The sequence below is a fragment of the Poromitra crassiceps genome (genome assembly GCF_964638095.1).
Source record: "Poromitra crassiceps genome assembly, chromosome: 19".
NCBI lineage: Eukaryota > Metazoa > Chordata > Actinopteri > Beryciformes > Melamphaidae > Poromitra > Poromitra crassiceps.
In genome coordinates this window covers 2,929,618-2,952,712 of record NC_139646.1, presented here as the reverse complement: position 1 = coordinate 2,952,712, position 23,095 = coordinate 2,929,618, and the positions used below count along the sequence as shown (strand labels likewise).

The 23,095-nt window shown below is 43.8% G+C and overlaps 3 protein-coding genes across 4 annotated transcripts in view; 2 read left to right on the top strand and 1 right to left on the bottom strand.

The window, feature by feature from the left end:
- Positions 1-5,410, bottom strand: part of LOC310794120 (uncharacterized protein) — a 5,426-nt gene extending 16 nt beyond the window's left edge. The window contains exons 1-5 of one of the 2 annotated variants that reach the window (XM_083656019.1): positions 5,371-5,410; positions 2,181-2,299; positions 1,908-2,045; positions 1,484-1,670; positions 1-1,380 (exon numbers count right to left, since the gene is read on the bottom strand). The exon at positions 1-1,380 is cut by the window's left edge and continues 16 nt beyond it. In XM_083656019.1, coding sequence (XP_083512145.1) covers positions 1,275-1,380; positions 1,484-1,670; positions 1,908-2,045; positions 2,181-2,299; positions 5,371-5,405 — 585 coding nt within the window. In that variant the 5' untranslated portion in view covers positions 5,406-5,410 and the 3' untranslated portion in view covers positions 1-1,274. The remainder of the gene's footprint in view (positions 1,381-1,483; positions 1,671-1,907; positions 2,046-2,180; positions 2,300-5,370) is intronic. The other variant, XM_083656020.1, reaches the window with a different exon arrangement.
- Positions 5,411-9,370: 3,960 nt separating this feature from the next.
- On the top strand, positions 9,371-12,314 carry LOC310793557 (uncharacterized protein). The gene is made up of 4 exons (XM_083655371.1): positions 9,371-9,567; positions 11,416-11,585; positions 11,738-11,842; positions 12,003-12,314. The coding sequence occupies exons 1-4, from the start codon at positions 9,533-9,535 to the stop codon at positions 12,038-12,040; spliced, it is 348 nt and encodes a 115-aa protein (XP_083511497.1). The 5' UTR covers positions 9,371-9,532; the 3' UTR covers positions 12,041-12,314.
- A 1,411-nt stretch (positions 12,315-13,725) lies between these two features.
- tekt4 (tektin 4) lies at positions 13,726-21,018 on the top strand (the record flags this gene model as incomplete). The annotated part of the gene is made up of 7 exons (XM_083655362.1): positions 13,726-14,262; positions 14,705-14,775; positions 15,130-15,273; positions 15,396-15,482; positions 15,977-16,112; positions 19,020-19,174; positions 20,805-21,018. The coding sequence occupies 7 exons, from the start codon at positions 13,726-13,728 to the stop codon at positions 21,016-21,018; spliced, it is 1,344 nt and encodes a 447-aa protein (XP_083511488.1).
- Positions 21,019-23,095: the final 2,077 nt, after the last annotated feature.

Below are 23,095 nucleotides of genomic sequence, written 5' to 3'. Positions count from 1 at the left end.
GTTTTCTGATATACTACTGATGTTCTAATGATACAAAGCTGGTTGAAAATGGGCAGAGTGTTCCTTTAAGCAATGAATAAACCCCAAGAGGTCGTGGTTTACAGTGATTTTACAAACGGCAAAGGGGCATTCTTAGGCCCGACGTAAAGCAGAGGGCCTAAAACAGTGATACTGTAGCTACTCAACTTGCGGCCCGGGGACCAGATACGGCCCGCGATAGGGTACCGAGGAGCCCCCCGACCCTTTTCTAATTCACAATGAAAACTTAACGTTAAATAAAGTTTGACTGAGCTCCAGCTAACTTGTCAAATATCGCCGCCTGCTTGCCACAAAGGCAATTATATATACTTAAAGTTCTAACTTAACTCAAACCTAACTAACCAGCTGAAGTTGAATGTTTTGATGTTGATGTTTGGTTCATTTTCTTTTTTGAGAGATTATTATATTATATTCGTATCACAACAGAAATTTTATAATTTTATTACATGTAGAGATAGTTTTTTGCAATAAAAATGCTTTCAAATGTAACAGCATGAGTTGAACACCAAGCAATTAAAAAATATATCTTTACACAGTTTTCACAGTTTTTCGACATTCCATGTCATCATCATGTCAAATTAAATTTCAGTAATTGCATTCAAAAAAGAAAGAATAATTATTTGTTTCAACTTACAATCATGTATGAGCTTTTCATAAAAACATTCACAATCTATCACATTTTGCAGCTGATTTAAAAATGAGCTCAGTGGCATAGCCTATTCACCAGCATAGTCCTACAATGTTGCACTCAAATTTAACATTGAGATAATATTGAGGTAACATAGGCTATATATAAATATGAATCATACTAAAAAAAAATACATTTTTCAATTACATTATTAACAATATGAATGGCCTGCATTTATATAGCGCTTTTATCCAAAGCGCTTTACAATTAGTAGGTACATTCACCCATTCACACACCGATGGCTGCACGCAGGGTGCTGGCACACCATCAGGAGCAATTTGGGGTTCAGTATCTTGCCCAAGGACACTTCGACATGCAGACTGGAGGAGGTGGGAATCGAACCACCGACCTCTTATCCAAAGCAATTAGTGGACGACCTGCTCTACCTCCTGAGCTACAGCCGCCCTATGTGATTAATGATGTGATTTTAAATCACCAGTTAAAAGAAAGTGACGTTTTCCAAATCATGTTATGCAACACATTATCGTACGGCTGTTTATTTAGTCAGACTTGTTACTGCAAGGGGGGGGGGCACTGCAGCACTTTTTCACATGCGTTTATAGTTATGGAGTACGTTGTTGCAATTTGGGCAGCGATGTTCCACATCCTGGCACTCAGGTACGCAGAATGGGATGAGACAGCAAGGCCATATTCTGAAAGTATGATTAGTACACCATCAGACAAAGACAAAATGTATGTAGTTTTAAGAAGTGTGTGTGTGTGTGTGTGTGTGTGTGTGTGTGTGGGGATACTCACAGGAGGACTCCTAGCGTGCCACAGATGAGCCAGGCGAGCAGACCAGGTTTGTGCATGGTGGTGGTGACAACACTGGCGCGGCAGTAGGGACATACCATCTGGACCGGGACGTCAGTCAGCTGCGGCCGTATCTGTATCTGCTGCACCACGGCAGTGGGCTGCTGCTGCACCACTGTCACCTGGGTCACTGTGGGGGAAACTTAACTGAACACTACGCTCCATACAGTGTAGATCCACACAGATCCTACCCAGAATGAAATTGATGCCCACGGAATCACGTCACACACAGAAGATTTATCCTACACCACAGTATACTTACAAGTTATAAATAACTTAGGTCACAATTGTTTTTTGCCATGAAGTAACATTCAGTTATCGATATTATATAAGTTATGAATTTTATCTTGTGAGAGACAAGACTGACTTTGACTTTGATGAGGTTGAAGTTGAGGTTGAAGTCGAGGTTGAAGTTGAGGTTGGGCATACTGAAGTTGAGGTTGAAGTTGAGGTTGGGCATACTGATACTGAGCAGGATATGCAGCAGGTTGTTGGACAGGCTGACCTAAAGAGAATGAAACAGCAGCTGTGAGACCGTGCGACATCAGTAATGGCTTGCAGGTAAAAGCACAATTGTTGAACTTTCCTCGTTAGCAGCCAACAAGGTACAAACTTGAGTACGACAAAAAGAGGTCTCCACCTGGCAGGAAGTCAGACTTTGGAGGGTAGGCCGCCCCGCTGTTCAGAGGGGGACCGGGGTACGGGGGTGGTGGTGGAAACAACTGCGGAGGAGGTTGCGGAGGTTGACTCATCTGCATACTGTCAGATGGGAGAAGATAGACATTATGGTAAGATGAGAAAAGATGCTCTGAATTGTAGATCGATGATCAAAGGAACTGGTTGTGGATCTGAGAAGGGCCAAAGAACCGGTGACCCTGTTTCCATCCATGGGGTCAGTGTTAACATTGTGGAGGATTACAAGTACCTGAGAGTGTACATTGACAATAAACTGGCCTGGGCAAAAAGAACACTGAAGTAAATGGCCTGCATTTATATAGCGCTTTTATCCAAAAGCGCTTTACAATCATTAGGTACATTCACCCATTCATACACCAATGGCGGCAGGCTACCACGCAGGGTGCTGGCACACCATCAGGAGCAATTTGGGGTTCAGTATGTTGCCCAAGGACACTTCGACACGCAGACCGGAGGAGGCGGGAATCGAACCACCGCCCTCTTTTATCCCAAGCGATTCGTGGACGACCCGCTCTACCTCCTGAGATACAGCCGCCCCTGAAGCCCTCTACAAGAAGGGACACATTGCTGTCTCTCCTTTCTGAGAAGGCTGAGGTCCTTCAACATCTGCCAGACAATGCTGAGGATGTTTTATGAGTCTGTGGTGGCCACTGGCCAGTGCCTTCCTGTTTGCTGTCATGTGCTGGGGCAGCAGGCTAATGAAAAATACAAATAATAAATATTGGAATTGTTTTTGGCTACTTATTGTTGGCCTGAGATCTACAGTAGCTATTGGGCACCCCTGCAGTATGCCCATCATAGGCCAAGTTTGAGTTGGCATAAATAGTGAAGCAGAGCAGGTGATGGGTCAAACAGTCATGTGTGTCTTTATCTTTTTGTATCTTTTGTATTCTTCTTTTTGTATGTTGGCACTTGTTGCACATTACAACAAATGTATGTGAAAGCAGACAATAAATGAACTTAAATGAAAGTGTCACTATCACTTTGGTGATAGTGACATTTGACACAGCAGGTTTTGGAGAGGGAGACTTTCGACAGACTCTGCCAGTCACTGCTCATTCTTAAGTGAAGCATCCTGCTGTTTATCTTGACTTTAGAATCTGTCATGGAATGCGGAATGTGCAAGAAGGCACCATACCTGAAGAAGGTCAAAAAGGCCACAATGTTGTATGACTCATCACCTTTTTTATTTGCAGTAAGACAGTGGTAGGTGTTTATTCTTCTCACCAACAAGACTCATGTATGCAAAGGATCTAATGTTAGGAATTTGTATTGAAACTTGTTTTAATGCTTGAATAGTTATCCATTGTCGAGAGGCATAAACAGTAGGGATGCGCCGATATGAAAATATTGGCCGATACTGATATCAACATTGCTGTTAAGGCCGATAACCAATATTCACCGGTTGATATGATCTGTATAAAAACAAGTGTCTATGACAATCGAATTTTGTACATACTGGAAAAACACCCCGTGAATTTGAAAAAGTAATGTCCTTTATTTCAAAAACATTTGGAAAAGCCCATAAATCATTGATTTACCGCATTGTTTCCACTCAATATGGAAATATTGGCCGTTACCGATAACCGATATATCGGTCTCGGTCCGATGAGCAAAATAACAGCTGTTACTTTGCTCATCAGACCAATAGGCTACCGATATGATTGCCGATATATCGTGCATCCACAAGTTGTTAGTCAAACCCAACTGTAGGCCTAAGGGCTATTGGTGCTCTGGTGTGCGGAAATAAACAAAAAGATACAATTATTAAAATGAAATAGATAAATAAAAAAGGACAATCTGCTGAGAAAGACATGACTTCCTATCACTGCTAAGACTGTCTCTCCCTGTGCGTGTGTGTGCGTGTGTGTGTGTGTGTGTGTGTGTGTGTGTGTGTGTGTGTGTGTATGTGTGTGTGTGCGTGCGTGTGCGTGTGCGTGCGTGCGTGCGTGCGTGTGTGTGTGTGTGTGCGTGTGTGTGTGTGTGTGTGTGTGTGTGTGTGTGGGTGGGGCTGACTCAGAAGGGAGGAAGTTAAAATAGAAAATGGTGAAAAAATGGCTGAATGACATCTTGCTAATCTGGTTCTGCCTGTCCATCAGGAACCAGTACGCCCTAAACGGGAAACAGGTGGCGACTCACTCAAACAGGAATTCAAACATGCAGTTACCAACCAAAAATAATCTGTCAAGATTTAGATAAGCTTCACATCCACTCACACACTTTTGTTGTAACAAAAAAAAACTTTCCAACAAAAAGGATAGCGTTTTCAAAACAGAATTGATTGTAACAGATTTTTTTTGCCTTTAATCTCCCTTTAGAAGACCTTTCTTTTCATCCAAAGCATTCCAGACCTGTGTTTTCCAAAGAATATACCCAAAACTATGGGCTACATGAAATTAGTACAGCTTCTTTATCTCCTGTCATCACTATTGGATGAACTGATTAATGTCAGGTGTGCTGCAGTCACAACAATGATCAGGCACACCTGATTAATCAGTTCATCCAATAGTGTAGGACAGGAAATAAAGAAGCTGTACTAATTTCAGGAAGTAAAAAAAGTTGTGCATGTAGCCTATTAAGGTATGTTCACTTGTGTACCAACAACACTTTTGTCAGGACAAGAGATAAACTGCAAAGTACTTCCCCCCCCATGTTATCTCTCAAGGATGCTTTGGTTTTGGAGTGCACGGGCACGAGCAAATCCTGCTTTCAAGTTGGCTGGCAGAGTCCTCCAGTCCTCCTTGACCTGAACCCTCTTTCTAGCCGCACCTCCCCACAGCATGGCTCATTTTTCCCAACCAAAGATAAAGCTATAGCTGGCTGCCTACCTGCAGCTCTGGAAGCTTTGTCTCTGGACCTGCACCAAAGATAAAGCTAACTTTTTTAAGTGGTAAAGCAGGTGTAACCGATTACATTAACGGGGGCCCTGGCACTGGAAAACCTAAACGGAATGAAACCATAATTAATAGTATTGGTTACACCGGATTTACTTCCTGCTTTTACCACCTCAAAACAGTTACTGTGAAATGGGTCCATAGCTGCCTACCTTGAGCTCTGGAAGCGAACCAAAAGAAAGCTATAGCAGCCTACCTTGAGCTCTGGAAGCTAACCAAAAGAAAGCTATAGCAGCCTACCTTGAGCTCTGGAAGCTTTGTGTCTGCACCTGCATTCTCCTCTGCTCTTTGAGTGAGGAAGACAACAACTGTCAGTGTCTGAAAGGAGGCGGGGCAACATTGATGGGTGTGAAAACGCTGCAGTGTAAACATGCAGCATGCAGAATCTGAAATTAGCAATACCGCCCACGGCCCGCGGGCGCCCCCTGCAAAGAAGATATATATATATTTATTTTACAGTGCACCTAAACGCAACATGCAAGATACCCGCTGAATACGTGTCCAAATGTTCATGTCATTCTGGCCAATACTCCACTTCTGTTATAACATTTCAGTCTGGAATATGGAATAATCTTTATGACTAAAAATTAATCTCATGTGTAAGAACACATTAGATTACAGTCATTAGATTACAGCCTACAGTCATTGTGGCCCTGGGGCCTGGGGCAAAATGCGGCCCAGGGCCGGACTAAAAGAAAAACAAAATTACCCCCAAAAACCCAATAAAAGGCAGAATAAATCTCATCTGCTACAGCCATTGGATTTGTATCACTATTATATCAGGAGATTAACAAGAAATCACCAATCACAACGGGAGAGAGGGTTAAAAATAAGGAGACTCCCACGAAAATCAGGAGTGTTGGCAGGTATAATCTCCAATGTGTGGCCCTTCGCTTACTAATGTAAGTCAGTATGGCCCTCAGGAAAAAACATTGCCCACCTCTGATTTACAGTAGACTCTCGGTTTGCATTCTCTTAGTCACTGAGAACATTTTACATCCCAACAACATCAACAGTATTTCAATGAGAGACAGGAGACAGAGAGAGACAGAGAGAGACAGAGAGAGATAGAAAGAGACAGAGAGAGATAGAAAGAGACAGAGAGAGACAGAGAGAGACAGAAAGAGACAGAGAGAGACAGAGAGAGACAGAGAGAGACAGAGAGAGACAGAAAGAGACAGAGAGAGACAGAGAGAGACAGAGAGAGACAGAAAGAGACAGAGAGAGACAGAGAGAGACAGAGAGAGACAGAGAGAGATAGGCCTAAGTGATCCAATTTAAATATGGAGAATCACATTCAAGCTAAAATAATCTTGGACTGTAAATGAGTGCCGTTTGCCATTAAGTCCAAATTTGGGAAAACCTAAAACCAACCGAAATTTGGCTTCAAAACTATCAGCATTTCATGACTCATATTAACTTTATATTTACAGTCTATGGGGTATGCACACCCACTGGAACACGCCCCCTCAATCGGGAACGAGTGTCAAAATGAGTGTCAAGTTCCTCCCTGAGCAGCAGGTGTCAGTTATCTATGCTGATTACTGCATTCAAGCTCAGTCTTGCTGTGACTCAGTGGGCGTGACCGCACAGTGACTTCTGCCTCTGTGACATCACATGCATACCCTCTATTCATAGCTTTCAAGGGGCGTTACGTGCTGCCGGGAACGCCCACCTGGCGGTCAAAAAAAAACTTGTTCATTCCGTTGCCTGCGAGTCGACTCACGCTGTTTGTTCAGCCAAAGTGCCGGATAGCCTACCTGTTGTGCTATCGGTTGCACTAAACCGACGAGGAGACACGCCTGGCTTGTGTTTTACAGAATCCCGTCGGAGAAAGAAAGGAGGAGGTTGTGGATTTGTGCAACGTGGTTCAGTCGCTGGGGAGGGCAAAAAAATTGCTTTTTTTTCTACCATCAAAGTACACACGTCTTTGCTCTTTGCGGCCAACATTTCATAAGCTCAAGTAACGTTACAATAATGATTAATACCCCGTTAACGTTACTTGAGCTTACCTTTGATGAAATGTTGGCCGCAAAGAGCAAAGACGTGTGTACTTTGATGGTAGAAAAAAAAGCAATTTTTTTTGCCCTCCCCAGCGACTGAACCACGTCGCACAAATCCACAACCTCCTCCTTTCTTTCTCCGACGGGATTCTGTAAAACACAAGCCAGGCGTGTCTCCTCGTCGGTTTAGTGTACAATATCCGGCACTTTGGCTGAACAAACAGCGTGAGTCGACTCGCAGGCAACGGAATCAACAAGTTTGTTTTTGACCGCCAGGTGGGCGTTCCCGGCAGCACGTAACGCCCCTTGAAAGCTATGAATAGAACTGCAGTGAAGTGTGGGCGGGGCCCATCTGTTGAGAAATGGACCAAAAACCAGCTGAAGCGGTTCAGCTTGTAATTTGAAAATCAATTCTGGGCATCAGTAGAAATGCTGCCAGGTGCATCAGAAGGGTTTCTTTCCACTGGATCTGGAAATCCTGAAAAGAGCCATATAGCAGCTTAATCAAAAACTTAGATTGACACATTTAAACATAAAAAAAAAAAACAGAGACAAATGTTTACAAAGATGTATTAGCGTAAATGTCAGTGAGTGAGTGAGTGAGTGACATCAGGGTATACTGTCGGAAATCTACAGCACCATATGACAGGCAGCAACATTCACCACTATCTCATCCTTCAGGGTGAGTGCATGTAGGAAGTCATTGGGGTTATCAAGTGGGAAATAACTTGATACCCCAACAGAAGCACCACCCTGTGAACAGGGGTGGTGGTGTGCTCTGAGGATTGTTCTGGTGTCTCAAGGAAAATGAACGTAGGTGCTCTTGAACAGTGGCGCCGGAACGAGTTTACAATTAGGGGGACATTTTTATTTTTTTTGTAAAAAAAAAAAAATTAAAAAAAAAATTCTCAATTTTTTTAAATCTTTTTTGGCAAGAGAAATTGATGTATTTTTGAACGTCTGGATGATTTTTAGCCATATTTAGAGGAATATCTCATTTTAAATTAACATTAGGATTATACTGTAGTGATGTCATTATTCAGTATTTTCTCCTTTTCTCACTCACTTGGTGACCTGCTCTCCCTTTAGGTAATTTTACAATTACACTACAACAGACAGCAACACAGGCAGAAACACTGAACTTATTATTATTATTATTATTATTATTATTATTATTATTATTATCACTTCGAAACACAGTGCAAAACTTGTCATCTCAACACAAAAATAAAATAACAATAACCGTATATACGATTATAGCAGCAGCCAATGACAGTGAGTGCAGTACAGAGTCCAGGTCTGTCTGTCTCTCAGGTGTAATAATCCCACAATGATCACGGCTTTAACAAGTGTCACAGGCTGTGTAAACAGTGTAAAGTGGGCTCTCTGTAACTTGATCCCTGGGTCTGTCTGTCTCAGGTGTAATAATCCCACAATGATCACGGTTTTAACAAGCATCACAGGCTGTGTAAACAGTGTAAAGTGGGCTCTAAGCGTCAGGGGCAGTTGCCCCCTCAGATAAAAAAAAAAAAAAAAAAAATTAGGGGGACCAAATTTTAAGGGGGACAAAATGTCCCCATGTCCCCCTTGTTCCGGCGCCAGTGCTCTTGAAGAAAGGGTTCATCATATTGGAGCAAAAGGCAGGCTTCAGGCACTCGTACGTGGCGCAAGGAAAACTAGTTAATTTAAAGTTAAAAAGCCTTTATTATTGCATGGCGTTACATGTAGAACAATTAACAATTAAGAAACTGACCGGTTTCGACCGACAAGGTCTTCATCAGGGTTACAATGAGGACAGACAGGCTGGACAGAAATAATGTGCTTGGATTGGGGTGTCACCCAAACCTAATTGGTGAGGGAGTTCAGGTGTGTTGAATCACACTGGATGCACTCGAAGACACACCTCCTCAAGGCATCCATCAGTTCCTTACATCAAGAAAACAATTAATGTGCAGAAAGAAAATACATACATACAGTAATGGTACATTCATAGAAATAATAATAAACAATTAACAATTAAATCAAACATCTGAAAAAAACGCATCTAGCAAAACATGATTTACAAAGCGCTCCTTATAGAAAAGGAAGCACCACCCTCTTTGCCCAGATGCAGCAGACCCAAGTCCACTACTGCTGTCACTCACCTGTTATCAACAACACTATCACACACTGCCTCCATGTCTCTGTCTGCTGTACTCAGAACAACATTGTATCTGGTTCAGCAATGCTACAGTAAATCTGACTGCCCTGCTGGCTTGTCTGGCAGCATCTGAAAAGACATTGTTGCTTTTCCTTGAAACCTTGGTCCCCCATCCGCTTTAAATTTCAGTTTCAAGATTCTTTCAGACACATTGACAGTTCTCTTGTCTTTCTCACTTAGTTGCAAACATCAGAGGAAGATGCAGTTCCAGAATACCAACTTCCAGAGCTCAAGGTAGGCAGCTTTAACTTGACCTTTGGTTCGCTGAGGGGAGGTGCGGCTGGAAAGGGGGTTCAGGCAAAAGTGGGAGTGGATGAAAAAGTCAAAAATCTGTTACAATCACTTCATTCTGTTTGGATTGTTGAAGTTAACGCAGGGCAAAGCAATTATCTATAGCACATTTCATATAGAGACAAATATATAAAAAGAAAAGAGCAATTATACAGGCTATAAAAGAACAAGCAAAATGTGTTACATTAAAAGAATAAATCAATTAAAATAGAAAGATATTTTTTTACCTCCCCCCCCCCTCCCCCAAGGGAAACGAATCAAGCGGCATTTCTTACACTGGTGACACTACGAAACAGATAATCACAACTTAAAATACTTTTTGTCTGCCTCACAAGGCTAAAATATGTAGCCCACAGCGTTATAACTTTGAAAGAGTGAACTCCCTCAATTCTTCCTTCTTGGTATTCATTCTCACATTGGCGACACTGCCAACCAGTATGATTAAGTGTGCTTTACCTCTCCAAAGATAATCACTAATTAAACAATTTATTTGTCTGCCTCACTGGACAAAAATATGGAGCACATACGGAAAGTGAACGCCCTCAATTCTTAATGGCCTGCATTTATACAGTATATGTATATTCTTCCCATTTATATATATACAATTCTTCCCATTTTGATGAGATCATGAAGGATTCTTAGAAGGAACATAAACTTCAAGCAACCCCTAAAATTCTATAGGTTTACACCATGAATATTTGGTCAAATAAACCTCACTAAATAATCAAAAATGAAAATAACGTTAATTAAAGAGCTAAGACAGATCAAATAAAAATGGAAGAAATAAATAAAGATGACACCTTCTACATAATTTAGCAGAAGGCCACAGAGAAAAGGAATGTTTTGAGCCCACTTAAGTTTTAAACAGTATCCTTACAACAAAAATGTGTTTGCGGTTTACTGTAGCCTGCCCTATGCCTTTAGCCAGCCCTGACTAACAAACCTGTATCCTGCAGAGATAACCACTGCTACTGATCATGCCTCTCAACAACCGATAACTACTCAAGAAATATCATTTGAGATTCTAAAGTCAAGATAAAGAACAGGAATTCTTCCTTTAAGAATGAGCAGTGGCTCGCAGAGTGTCACGTAGTGCTTCTAGTTGTTACACAGTTCCTATCGAAGTTTGTTTATCACAGTTGTTGCCTCCCTCTCCAAAACCTGCCATGTCAAATGCAATGTCATCAAACTTGCTTTCTTGGATACAATACACGACTGAAGCCACAGTATTTGACCCACCTGCTCTGGTTCACATTTCCTGTAATGTAATGTAATGTAATGTAATGTAATGTACTGGTAATGTACTGTAATCAAGACCTGGCCTATGATGTGCATAGTGACAGAACCTTTCCAGTTTCCTTCATGAATGCTTTCCCTGAATACTTAGGATCACAGATGGCCATGGTGGTCCATACATGGCCATGGTGGTCCATACATGGCCATGGTGGTCCATACATGGCCATGGTGGTCCATACATGGCCACAACATCAGGGGCTAGTGTGCGCTCATGGGGGTGCCACGAGCAGATAATTTCGGCGTCATTAACGATCAGACTGTCCCAATCTAGAGGGATTTTTAGGAGACAGCTCAGGGCCTTCCTTTGGGGTAAAGTGAACAGTTCTTAGCCACAGGCAAGTCCTGTGAGATTTTTATTGGCACCATTTGTGCTGTATGGATTAAAATGCTAAATAACTTTTAGAAATGTTATCTCATCAAATCGTCAATCATTCTGACAATTCGGAGGATCTTTTTCGCTGTCTTACCATACTTCTGTCCTCTCCCATCTAACAGTATGCAGATGAGTTATCAACCTCCGCAGCCTCCTTTTCAAATGCCCCCATACGCCAGTGCTCCTCTTCAGATGCCTCCATACGCCAGCGCTCCTCTTCAGATGCCCCCATACGCCAGTCCTCCTCTGAACAGCGGACTGGTCTATGCTCCACAGGGTGGCTACATCCCAGGTAAAGAGACCACCTTTTTCTTGTACTTCGTTCTCCCACTTGTTACCTGCTAAGGAAAGTGAAACTATTTTGCTTTTGCCTGCTTTATTTATGTAAGCCATTGCTGATGTAGCAGCATACTGCACAGCTTCTTTTCATTCTCTTCTTTATAGGTCCACAGCCTGTTCCACAACCTGCTGCACTGCCTGTTTATCAGTATGCCCAACCTCAACCTCAACCTCAACCTCAACCTCAACCTCAACCTCAAAGAACTCAAAGTCAGTTGATCTCACACAAGTTCAAACAAAAAACCTCTTCTAACTGCAAATTTAAGTCTCTTTCCCTGTATTTAAGTATTGTCATCGACCAAGGGAGATGATATAGCTACTGTATAACGTTTCTGATGCCGATTCTAACACTTGGTTTTCTCGCTGTCAGTTCTCTGCTGCACTTGCCTGAGTTGTCTGTCTGGCTGAGAACAGCAATACAGAGGAGAGGAGAGGACAGGAGAGAGGCGAGGCGAGGCACCTGCCAGTGCCGTGCCAAGATCATCATTTTATATGGTGCTCTGGGAATGTGCACCCAACATGTTGTACGGATGAACTGTAATACCTTTTTCTCTGTATGGGGAATTAATTTATCCTTGATTTACATGTAAATAAGGAAGCGTAAAAATAACTTTTTTCAATTTTAACTATGGTTTTACAGTTTTTATAACATGAAATGCACTTATTTAACAATCAAATCTTTAAATGAATACAAATGTAGCAATAAAGTGAAAGTCAAAATCTGTTTTTGTTTTTAACTGTCTCATAGGCGCCTGCAAAAACCCTTCACATGGTGAAGATTTGACATTTTCATTTTTTGATATTTAAAAAAAGAGAGAAATAAACTCTCCCTAGAAGAGATAGCTCTCTCAGATCAAAAGTTATGAGTATTTGAATCTGTTATGTGTCTAAAGGTAAAACGTGAGAAAAATGGCAGTAAGGCTTTAGAATACAGCGTGAAGTACAGGGTAGCAAAATCTGAATTGACAGGATAACAAAATCTGGATTTAAGGAATAAGGGGGTAATAAAGGAGGACTTATAAAGAACTTATACCGTACCTATTCTTTTACTTACCGGGTACCTATTCTGTTATTATACCGTAGATATTTTTGTAACAGGATAAAGATAAAAAAGTTTTAAAATCTTAAAGAATATATGGATGAAGATGTTTACAACATTTTTGGAACTCGTTATGCCCGAGTGGAGCATACAGCAATAATAGTAATAGCCTAATGGCAATAATAATTGTGGGGGGGGAGGTGCAGTTGTCTATATGTTCTCTGAAGGGAGGCTCAGTGACACTTAGAAAAACCCTGCCATAAGGCATTCCTGAGATATCGCGTTAACGAGCATGGAATGGACAGTCGTAAGGGCACAGTGACCATTAGCCTCTTACCACAAAAATGTAATCAGTTCATCCTTGAGTCCAAGTGGATGTTTCCGCCAAATTTAAAGAAATTCCCTCAAGGCGTTCCTGAGATACCGCATTAACGAGCATGGAATGGATGGATGTGAGGTCGTAGTGACCTTGAACTTTGACCCTTGACTACCAAAATCAAATCAGTTCGTCTGTGAGTCCGAGTGGATGTCTATGCCAAATTTGGCATTACTTTTCTTTGATAAAAAATAAAATTGCCAAAGCAAAGTACAAATTTTGCCGCAAAATTGTTGTCGCTAGTCTCATGGCAATAAAGCCATTGAAATTGGGTCTGAATACAGAGCAACACACACAAAATGATAGCCTACATGGGGGGAGTTGGGATTCATTTTCTGAAATGTTGGTTATTGATGATTCATTTACTGTTCCATACATGCTATGGTAATGTTATTTGTTTGTAAATTGCCATGCTAAACTGAATTTTGAGAGAGAGAGAGAGAGAGAGAGAGAGAGAGAGAGAGAGAGAGAGAGAGAGAGAGAGAGAGAGAGAGAGAGAGAGTGAAAGAAAGAGGGAGAGGACAGGACAAGAGTGAAAGAGGCAGGGAGGGTGAGAGAGAGAGTTTTGTCACCTGACCCATGTGTAACCAGGCAACAAAAGCAAACAGTAGGTTATCAGTCCTGTTGTTGTACCACTGATGGGTTGCTTTCTCGTTTGAACTCATTTATTTGACAGAGATGTCCTCTAAGATTTTAGTGTCGAGGCCCCATTTCGACAGCAGAGAGGTGGCTCAGGCTGAGCCAGAGGAGGAGAGAGAGGCAGCCTCACTGCGGCAGGCCCCCCCGCACCCATCCTCCGGCGCGGCCACCGCGGGGTACCGCTCCGCTAAATACACCCCGAGGGAGTGGCACTCCAACAACTACTCCCTCATACAACAGGCCGTTACCGACAGCGATGAGGCCCAGAGGATCCAGCGAGAGTCCAAAGCTCTGTACCAGGACACCGAGGCGGCGACTCAGCGGACCCAGGCGGAGGGGACGCGCCTTCTGGGCGAAAGGCTCCAAGACGTCCATCTCTGCAGGTCAGAGTTGCAGAGGCACATCGACCAGCTTCTGGCCGACACGGACGCGCTCTTGGCACAGAGGACGCGGCTGGAGAGGGCGCTGGACACCACTGAGATCCCGTACGCCATCTCCACCGATAATCTGACGTGCCGAGAGAGGAGACCGGGGCCTGACCTGGTCACAGACACTGTTGAGGAGGAGCTGATCAAGGTGAAATTTTGGAGGCTGGGAAAATAGGGGGGGGGGGGTGAAAGAAAGGGAAAGGGGGAAATCAATCAATCAATCAATCAATCAACCAATCAATCTAATGCTCTGCCCTTCAACAGGGGCTGTGGATGTTAAAAACTGGGCATAGGCTACATAGATGCACGATATTAATGACTCTTCTGCATACGCATGAACTAATAGAAATTACAGTATAGGCTATATAGGCTCTTTACTGTGTTATGCTCAGTGTTGGGCAAGTTACTCAGTAAGTACTGTGTAATAAGTTACTTTTGACTTATTACTCCTAATAACATTACATGACTTATTACTTGGTATCAAAACCTACTCGTTTTATTACTATATTACATTCGCACAGTAAGTAAAACGCATAAGAAATAGGTCTCTGTGTGACATGTATTAACAAGGAGGTGTGTTTGCACTGCAGGAAGTGGACCTGCTCAGGAGTGTGCAGGCTCTTCTTAAGAGAACTACAGCTCAGGTTGTGACTCAGATCAAGTGAGTGTCAACCTCATTCATTAAACATTCAACATGTGACACCTGCTGCTCTGTCCCTCAGTGTGGAACATGTTTGTTTCCCTATGAAATGTCCCCTCTGGTCCAATGCTTCAGAAGGATGATAATCATCCTTTGATGATGATGATGGTGGTGTGTGTGGTGTGTGTGTGTGTGTGTGTGTGTGTGTGTGTGTGTGTGTGCGTGCGTGCGTGCGTGCGCGTGTGTGTGTGTGTGTGTGTGTGTGTGCGTGCGTGCGTGCGTGCGTGCGTGCGTGCGTGCGTGCGTGCGTGCGTGCGTGCGTGTGTGTGCGTGCGTGCGTGCGTGCGTGCGCGCAAACGGACGTGTGTGCGTTAGGAACAACAAAGAGGCTAAGCTGACGTTAGAGTTGGACTGGTCTGATAAGTACCAGGCCTACAACTTAGACGACCATTGTGGAAGACACAGCAACATGAGCCCGGATACACAGTACCACCCCAGCTCAGCCACCATGCAGGACCAGTGAGTGTGTTGTGTCATTTTCAAAACTCAAAATAGAAAATGTTAACTAACAGAAAACGTCAAACTAACTATGATAATAACCTTAACTCTTAAACACAGTCTGTCTTTTTCCTCTGCCTCAGAGTGTGTAACCCCACGTCGTGGTTGAAGTTTACACAGGACAACCTGACCAAGGCCTCGCAGGAGGAGCAGGCCAGCAAGAGTCTCAGGTCAGAACACAGGTCAGGGCTCAGTCTGCCACAGAGTGAGTCTCAGGTCAGAGGTCAGGGCTCAGTCTACCACAGAGTGAGTCTCAGGTCAGAACACACTGTCGCTCAGGTCAGGAATTGGAACAGTTGGAATTGGAATGGAGATACAATTGAATTCCATGAAATTCCACTTCTAAGAGAGTTTGTCTTCACTTGCTAAACATTATAAATCAAACATTGTGAAATAAATAAATTTAACAAATTAAATACATTCAATCATAATCTATAGGCTACTGTATGTATTACGATGGCATGTCCATGCATCAAATACCACCAGGTTAAGGTCCCTTTAACATTTTCTAATATTCAGTATTGATAATAAAACACATGTATGTGGTGTGTGTGTGTGTGTGTGTGTGTGCGTGGGTGCGTGCGTGCGTCCGCGTGCGTGCGTGCGTGTGTGCGTGCGTGCGTGTGTGTGTGTGTGTGTCTGTGTCTGTGTGTGTGTGTGTCAGTCTGCTGGTGGAGCGGGTTCTGCAGGAGACCTCTCAGGACCTAAGAGCCCAGTGCTCCAGAGTGGACCGGGCCTTCAGCCAGCGCTGTGCGGAGCTGATCGCTGCCAAGGAGCAGCTGGACCTACACCTCACACACGTGGGTGGGACAGAGATCGATCAGTGGTTCTCAAATGTTTTCATGTCAAGGACCCCTAAACGGACACAAATTAGATCATGGACCTCCATTTTCAAAGATGTTGTCCCAGGGTCCCCCATCTGATAAGACGTTAGCTTTTGTGACGACCCTCCCACTCTCCTGGCCTGTCTTGCAGAAGCCTGGTGTTGGGGTCTTTAGGCTGGGTGCCCCTGGGCCCCATGCACTAATCAGGCCATTCAGTCTCTCCCCCTCCTCAGTCCTCACCAGTGTTGGGGGTAACTCATTACAAAAGTAACATATTACATGTAATATATTACTTTTAGCAGTAACTCAGTAATATAACTTATTACTTATAGGATTTCAGTAATATTATACCAGTTACTTTATCAAGTAACTCAAGTTACAAATGTAGTTACATTTTATTAAATCAAAGCACATATTTAAAAAAAGATACAATCATTTCCTAATCAAACTGTTTGTTTTTATGCAAATAACCACTATAGATGACAATAACAAAGGAAAAGAATAACATTTAGAATTTTGGATTGTTTACAAAAGTAACATATTACATGTAATATATTACTTTTAGCAGTAACTCAGTAATATAACTTATTACTTATAGGATTTCAGTATTATTATACCAGTTACTTTATCAAGTAACTCAAGTTACAAATGTAGTTACATTTTATTAAATCAAAGCATATATTTAAAAAAAGATACAATCATTTCCTAATCAAATTGTGTGTTTTTATGCAAATAACCACTATAGATGACAATAACAAAGGAAAAGAATAACATTTAGAATTTTGGATTGTTTACACTGACTTCAAGGTGGTTGAAATAATTTTTCGGGATGGTTCCGGGGCAGCGATGTCATTCTGCTGCTGCTGTTGTTTTGGTAAAAGTAATGCAAAAGTAGTGTAATAAGTAACGAGTTACTCTACACAGAAAGTAATATTGTAAAGTAACTTATTACTTTCAAATGAAAGTAACTAGTGATATGTAGTATATTACATTTTGAAAGTAACTTGCCCAACACTGGTCCTCACCGATCCACCTTTTGTTCTGTTCGTTTGTTCAGTGTAGTTTGTGTTGTTATAAATTGTTGTTTTAACTTTGACTTTGGTGTATGATTCCCCTCGTTTACTTCCTCGAGCCGGGTTGTAACAGAATGAGGGGAGTCATCAGTCGTACACGGTGTATATACACACCAAAGTCAAAGTTAAAACAATCATTGATTTAACTAGACAACACAAAACTACAAATGAACAGAACAAAAGGTGCATTGGTGAGGAGGGAGAGAGACTGAATGGTCTGAATGTCTTCTTAAGACAAATGAGTACAGCAGGTCTAGGTGCACCCAATCGGCCCTAACAACCCCAACACCAGGCTCCTGCACGACAGGGCCAGGACAGTGGAAGGGTCGTCACACTTTGAGTTGTTTTATTACAGAAAGTGTATGAAAGCCATGAGCAAAATAGTCATACATTCTGTCATTGTGTTCCTGATGGAATCCTAGTGAAAATAAATGATTGACCTTTTTGCTGGGGACACCCTGGAACCCTCTCAAGGACTCCTGGGGGTCCCCAGATCAAGAACCACTGAAGCCGTTTTCCCACATGCGTACCGGAAAATTACCTGTAAGTCAATATCGGACATTTCCCTTCACACCTCTCCTCTGGCATGTGGGAATCTATCAGCGAAATTGCCTGTATGTGGGGGGGGGGGGGGGGGGGGGCGGCACTGCAGAGCGGGTGGGGAGTGACGTGTCGGCAAAATGGTGAAATAAGTTTGCTTGTTTATCCGTTCACCTGCGTCGCGTTGACGCACTTTTTACAGACTGGCTTCATTTGATGTGTCCGGGCTTGCCTTGGCTGTCGGCAACGTTGCTTAGTCCCTGTCGGGCTGTGACTGAAGGAGGAGGACGGACTGTGGCCAGAGAGCGAGCAGAGAGGAGAGGGGAAAATCAGCACACACACACATGAAGCTGACATAGGCTACTGCTCTTATTATCACAAGATCATTTCGCCAGTTTGCTTTAATGTGCGCTAATGATTAGATTATGCCCGCTGGAACATTAAGCAACGTGTGTACACCTCGCCCATGAGAGTGTCGCGCAGAATATGAAGATAGACTAAACCGGGGACAGATCATGACAGTGTTATGTACCTCTGCGCTGCTGCGTGAGACTAGAGCCGTCTGGAAGCGAGAGAGACCAGGAGGGAATTTATTTTGGGAAGATGCTCTGAACAATTTTGACGACGTGGAATGGAAGCGTCATTTTCGCATGTCCCGGTATTACGTGCTGAGTCTGGTCCGACCCGCACGCAAGATCACCCGGTGGCGAAAACCACTGGAAGCGCGTTTGCGACTGGCAATAGTCCTTTGGTGGTACGCAACACCAGGGGAATATCGAACAATCAGCTGTGTATTTGGTGTTGGACTGTCTACTGTGTGCAACCTGGTCCACGAAGTCACAGCCCACTGATAGCGGAAAATGACTGGACCCCTTTCTCACCTGTCTGTCTATCGCGGCATACCGGTCTTCTGACTAGCTCAAAACTGGTGAAATGGCCGCGACGACGGGGTCGCGCTTATACCGGCACGGCGCCTTTCCCACATGCAGCCATTTGACCACGTTCCGGTCATTTTGCGGTACAAAGCGCATGTGGGAAAAGGGCCTGAGAGAGTGAGATAGATAGATATATAGATATATAGATAGATATGTAGATAGATAGATAGATAGATAGATAGATAGATAGATAGATAGATAGATAGATAGATAGATAGATAGATAGATAGATAGATATTAACGTGTGTGTGTGTGTGTGTGTGTGTGTGTGTGTGTGTGTGTGTGTGTGTGTGTGTGCGTGCGTGCGTGCGTGCGTGCGTGCGTGTGTGTGTTAGATCTTGGAGCAGACTGGGGTCCAGGAGAAGAATATGGTGGCCCTACAGGAGGCCATCCATGACAAAGAATCCCCGCTGAGAGTAGCCCACTCCAGACTTCACCTGCGATCCCTCAGACCCAACATGGAGCTCTGCAGAGACCAACCCCAGCTCAGGTACACAGTACACACTCCATGAGCCTGGTTCAAACAGCTCAGGTACACAGTACACACTCCATGAGCCTGGTTCAAACACCTCAGGTACACAGTACACACTCCATGAGCCTGGTTCAAACAGCTCAAGTACACAGTACACACTCCATGAGCCTGGTTCAAACAGCTCAGGTACACACCCTCCATGAGCCTGGTTCAAACAGCTCAGGTACACAGTACACACTCCATGAGCCTGGTTCAAACACCTCAGGTACACAGTACACACTCCATGAGCCTGGTTCAAACAGCTCAGGTACACACCCTCCATGAGCCTGGTTCAAACAGCTCAGGTACACAGTACACCCTCCATGAGCCTGGTTCAAACACATCAGGTACACAGTACACACTCCATGAGCCTGGTTCAAACACCTCAGGTACACAGTACACACTCCATGAGCCTGGTTCAAACACATCAGGTACACAGTACACACTCCATGAGCCTGGTTCAAACAGCTCAGGTTCACAGTACACACTCCATGAGCCTGGTTCAAACAGCTCAGGTACACAGTACACACTCCATGAGCCTGGTTCAAACACCTCAGGTACACAGTACACACTCCATGAGCCTGGTTCAAACAGCTCAGGTACACACCCTCCATGAGCCTGGTTCAAACAGCTCAGGTACACAGTACACACTCCATGAGCCTGGTTCAAACACCTCAGGTACACAGTACACACTCCATGAGCCTGGTTCAAACACCTCAGGTACACAGTACACACTCCATGAGCCTGGTTCAAACAGCTCAGGTACACAGTACACACTCCATGAGCCTGGTTCAAACAGCTCAGGTACACAGTACACACTCCATGAGCCTGGTTCAAACACCTCAGGTACACAGTACACACTCCATGAGCCTGGTTCAAACACCTCAGGTACACAGTACACCCTCCATGAGCCTGGTTCAAACAGCTCAGGTACACAGTACACACTCCATGAGCCTGGTTCAAACAGCTCAGGTACACAGTACACACTCCATGAGCCTGGTTCAAACACCTCAGGTACACAGTACACCCTCCATGAGCCTGGTTCAAACAGCTCAGGTACACAGTACACACTCCATGAGCCTGGTTCAAACAGCTCAGGTACACAGTACACACTCCATGAGCCTGGTTCAAACAAAATGTCATTCTCTTGTCCTCCTGCATCTTTCTCCATCCTCGGACTCTGTTGATAGTTTCCCCTCCTAGTTTCCTCCTCCCAGCTTCCTCTATGCTCTCTATCTCTCTCTTCTCCTGGGTGTCCCTCCCCCCCCTTTAGCCAGCTCCTTTTACAACTGAATCCACTTCATTGAAACAACAATTCAATCAGCCAAACTTCAAAACTACTTTTTATTTGTTTGCCTACCTAGAACAAATAATTAATCGCATTCTGGCAACGCAATAGTATCGCATAGCCATACCTATATCTATCTCCACACTTCCTTTTAGCACTGTGCCAGCGCTGGAGAAACTAATGCACTAACTTGAAGTTACTTGAATTAGCGCTGTAATACAATTACATGTTTTGGACATTGTAATCCCTTACATTATTGGGAAAGTAATACAATTACAGTAATGCATTACTTTACTTTACTGCCCGCTGTCTCTTGTTTAGTTTGGTGGGTGAGGTGGAGCAGATTGATGGCAGCCTGAGCTCCCTGCAGCAGCAGCTGAGCGAGGCCAGAGGCTCCCTGTCGCGCCTGGAGGAGTCCCGCATGGCCCTGGAGAAGGACATCATGTGTAAGAGCCACTCGCTGCTCATCGACAGGGACAAGTGCATGACACACCGCAGACGGTACCCCGCCATCAGCGCCCTGTTAGGCTACTGAAGAGGACGGCCGTGGGAACCGTGGACGTTAATGCAGAGTCACAAATCAGCCATCAAAGTGATGATTTGCTATTAAAAATACATTCACGATTTAGGATTCCTGTCATGTCTCAGACTCTGAGTGTTGCTTTTTTCCTCTGTGTTGTCTTGTGCGACGGTGTTATTATGACCCAGGGGGGACATCATCTATATTTGTGTACATCTATATCCTGCTGTGTTCCCCCTCCCTGCCTGGTGTGGAGCTGTCCACCCCTAATAATGTGCTCTCCCTATCGAGTTCCTACTGCAGATGGTGGCTGGTGGTGATTGGTGGGAGACTGATGGGGCCTGCTTTAAAAAGGTGTAGCCGGTGTAGGTACCGGATCTGCTCGCCCCCTACCACATCGGCTCGACCTACCCGATGTGCTCGGCTACGGGTCCACGACTACACGAAGTTAAACTCTCACGACATTTAATTTTCAAAAAGTAAGGCTCATGTTTATGAGAAATGGTCCTGTAACACTTGAATCAGGATCATTGAATGTTTGTATGATTCATATTTGTAATGTCTATCATGTCTGATAACATCAGTAGTGTAGCTTGTTGGCTAATGTAAATCTGTCACAGACACGTTGCCCACGTTAATCCCACGTGCCCGACGTACAGCCAATCACAATGCGTGCCCGAGCCGATCCGGTAGGCGAGCCGAGGCCTCCTCACTCTTCTCCCAACCAAACCCTGCCACACCTGGTGCTAGTATAGACCCAACCAAACCCTGCCACACCTGGTGCTAGTATAGACCCAACCAAACCCTGCCACACCTGGTGCTAGTATAGACCCAACCAAACCCTGCCACACCTGGTGCTAGTATAGACCCAACCAAACCCTGCCACACCTGGTGCTAGTATAGACCCAACCAAACCCTGCCACACCTGGTGCTAGTATAGACCCAACCAAACCCTGCCACACCTGGTGCTAGTATAGACAGTTTTCACGGAATGGTCAGTCCTGCACTTGAATGTTTTTATTTTCTTTTATGTCCATAGCAAACACTGCAACAGGAAGTGAGCGGGGGTTCAATTTAGAATGTTTTTGTTGTCAAGTTAAAACCGTCTATAGACACTCTGCTACTTTAGTCCTCATAGTGCTGTGCTTTTGCAAATACCTAACTACTTTAGTGCAGTCCTACTGGCAGCTGGTAGGGATGTGAAGCCCTTTTATGTTTAGTTACTTTTCTCCTGTTTTTTTCTCGTTTGTTGTTTGTGTGCATCGGCGAGGTAAGATACCCGTCTTTTATTTTCTTTGGGTTACTCTACTGGCTTAGGTTAGTTTATTCTTTAAAATAGGTTTGGTTTCTTATATCGGCTGTGCTCATCCTGAAGTCTTTTTGCTGCCCTGTAAATAATAAATCAAAAACAACTGTGTTGTTGCACTGCATCCACCGTGGCCCAAGGGCGCGGGAAGCTGGGTGCGGTGGGTGCTGCAGCACCCCCTGGTGGAAAGAGATGTTAAAAAAAAAGAAAAAAAAAAGGGGGGGTTTTGTTTTTTTTGTTTTTTACAGTGCACCTGAACGCAACATGCAAAATACCCGCTGAATAAGTGTCCAAATGTTCATGTAATTCTGGCCAATACTCCACTTCTGTTATAACATTTCAGTCTGGAAGATATAATCTTTATGACTAAAAGGCTAAATGAATAGCTTAGAAAATGAATAGCCCCGGGGGCCCATGGTACTATTAATCCGGCCCTGGATATATGGGAGGAATAGCAGATAGGCTATCACTGTCCCTGATTCCTGAGGGTAAATTGAGTAATGCTGCAGAGAAGAGGAGAAGACACTGAATAATGACATCACAACAGTATAATCCTAATGTTAATTTAAAATTAAATATTCCTCTAAATATGGCTAAAAGTCCAAAAAGGGTGGGAGAGAGAATGAGGATTCCGACACAGCAGTGGGAGCAAGTGGTGACATGGAGGTGAGTGAGAAAAGGTGACTGAATAATGACACAACAGTCTAATCTTAATGTTAATATTCCTCTAATCTGGCGACAAAGTGGCCCAAAAAAATTTGGCCGCGACCCACCAAATCTTCCGGC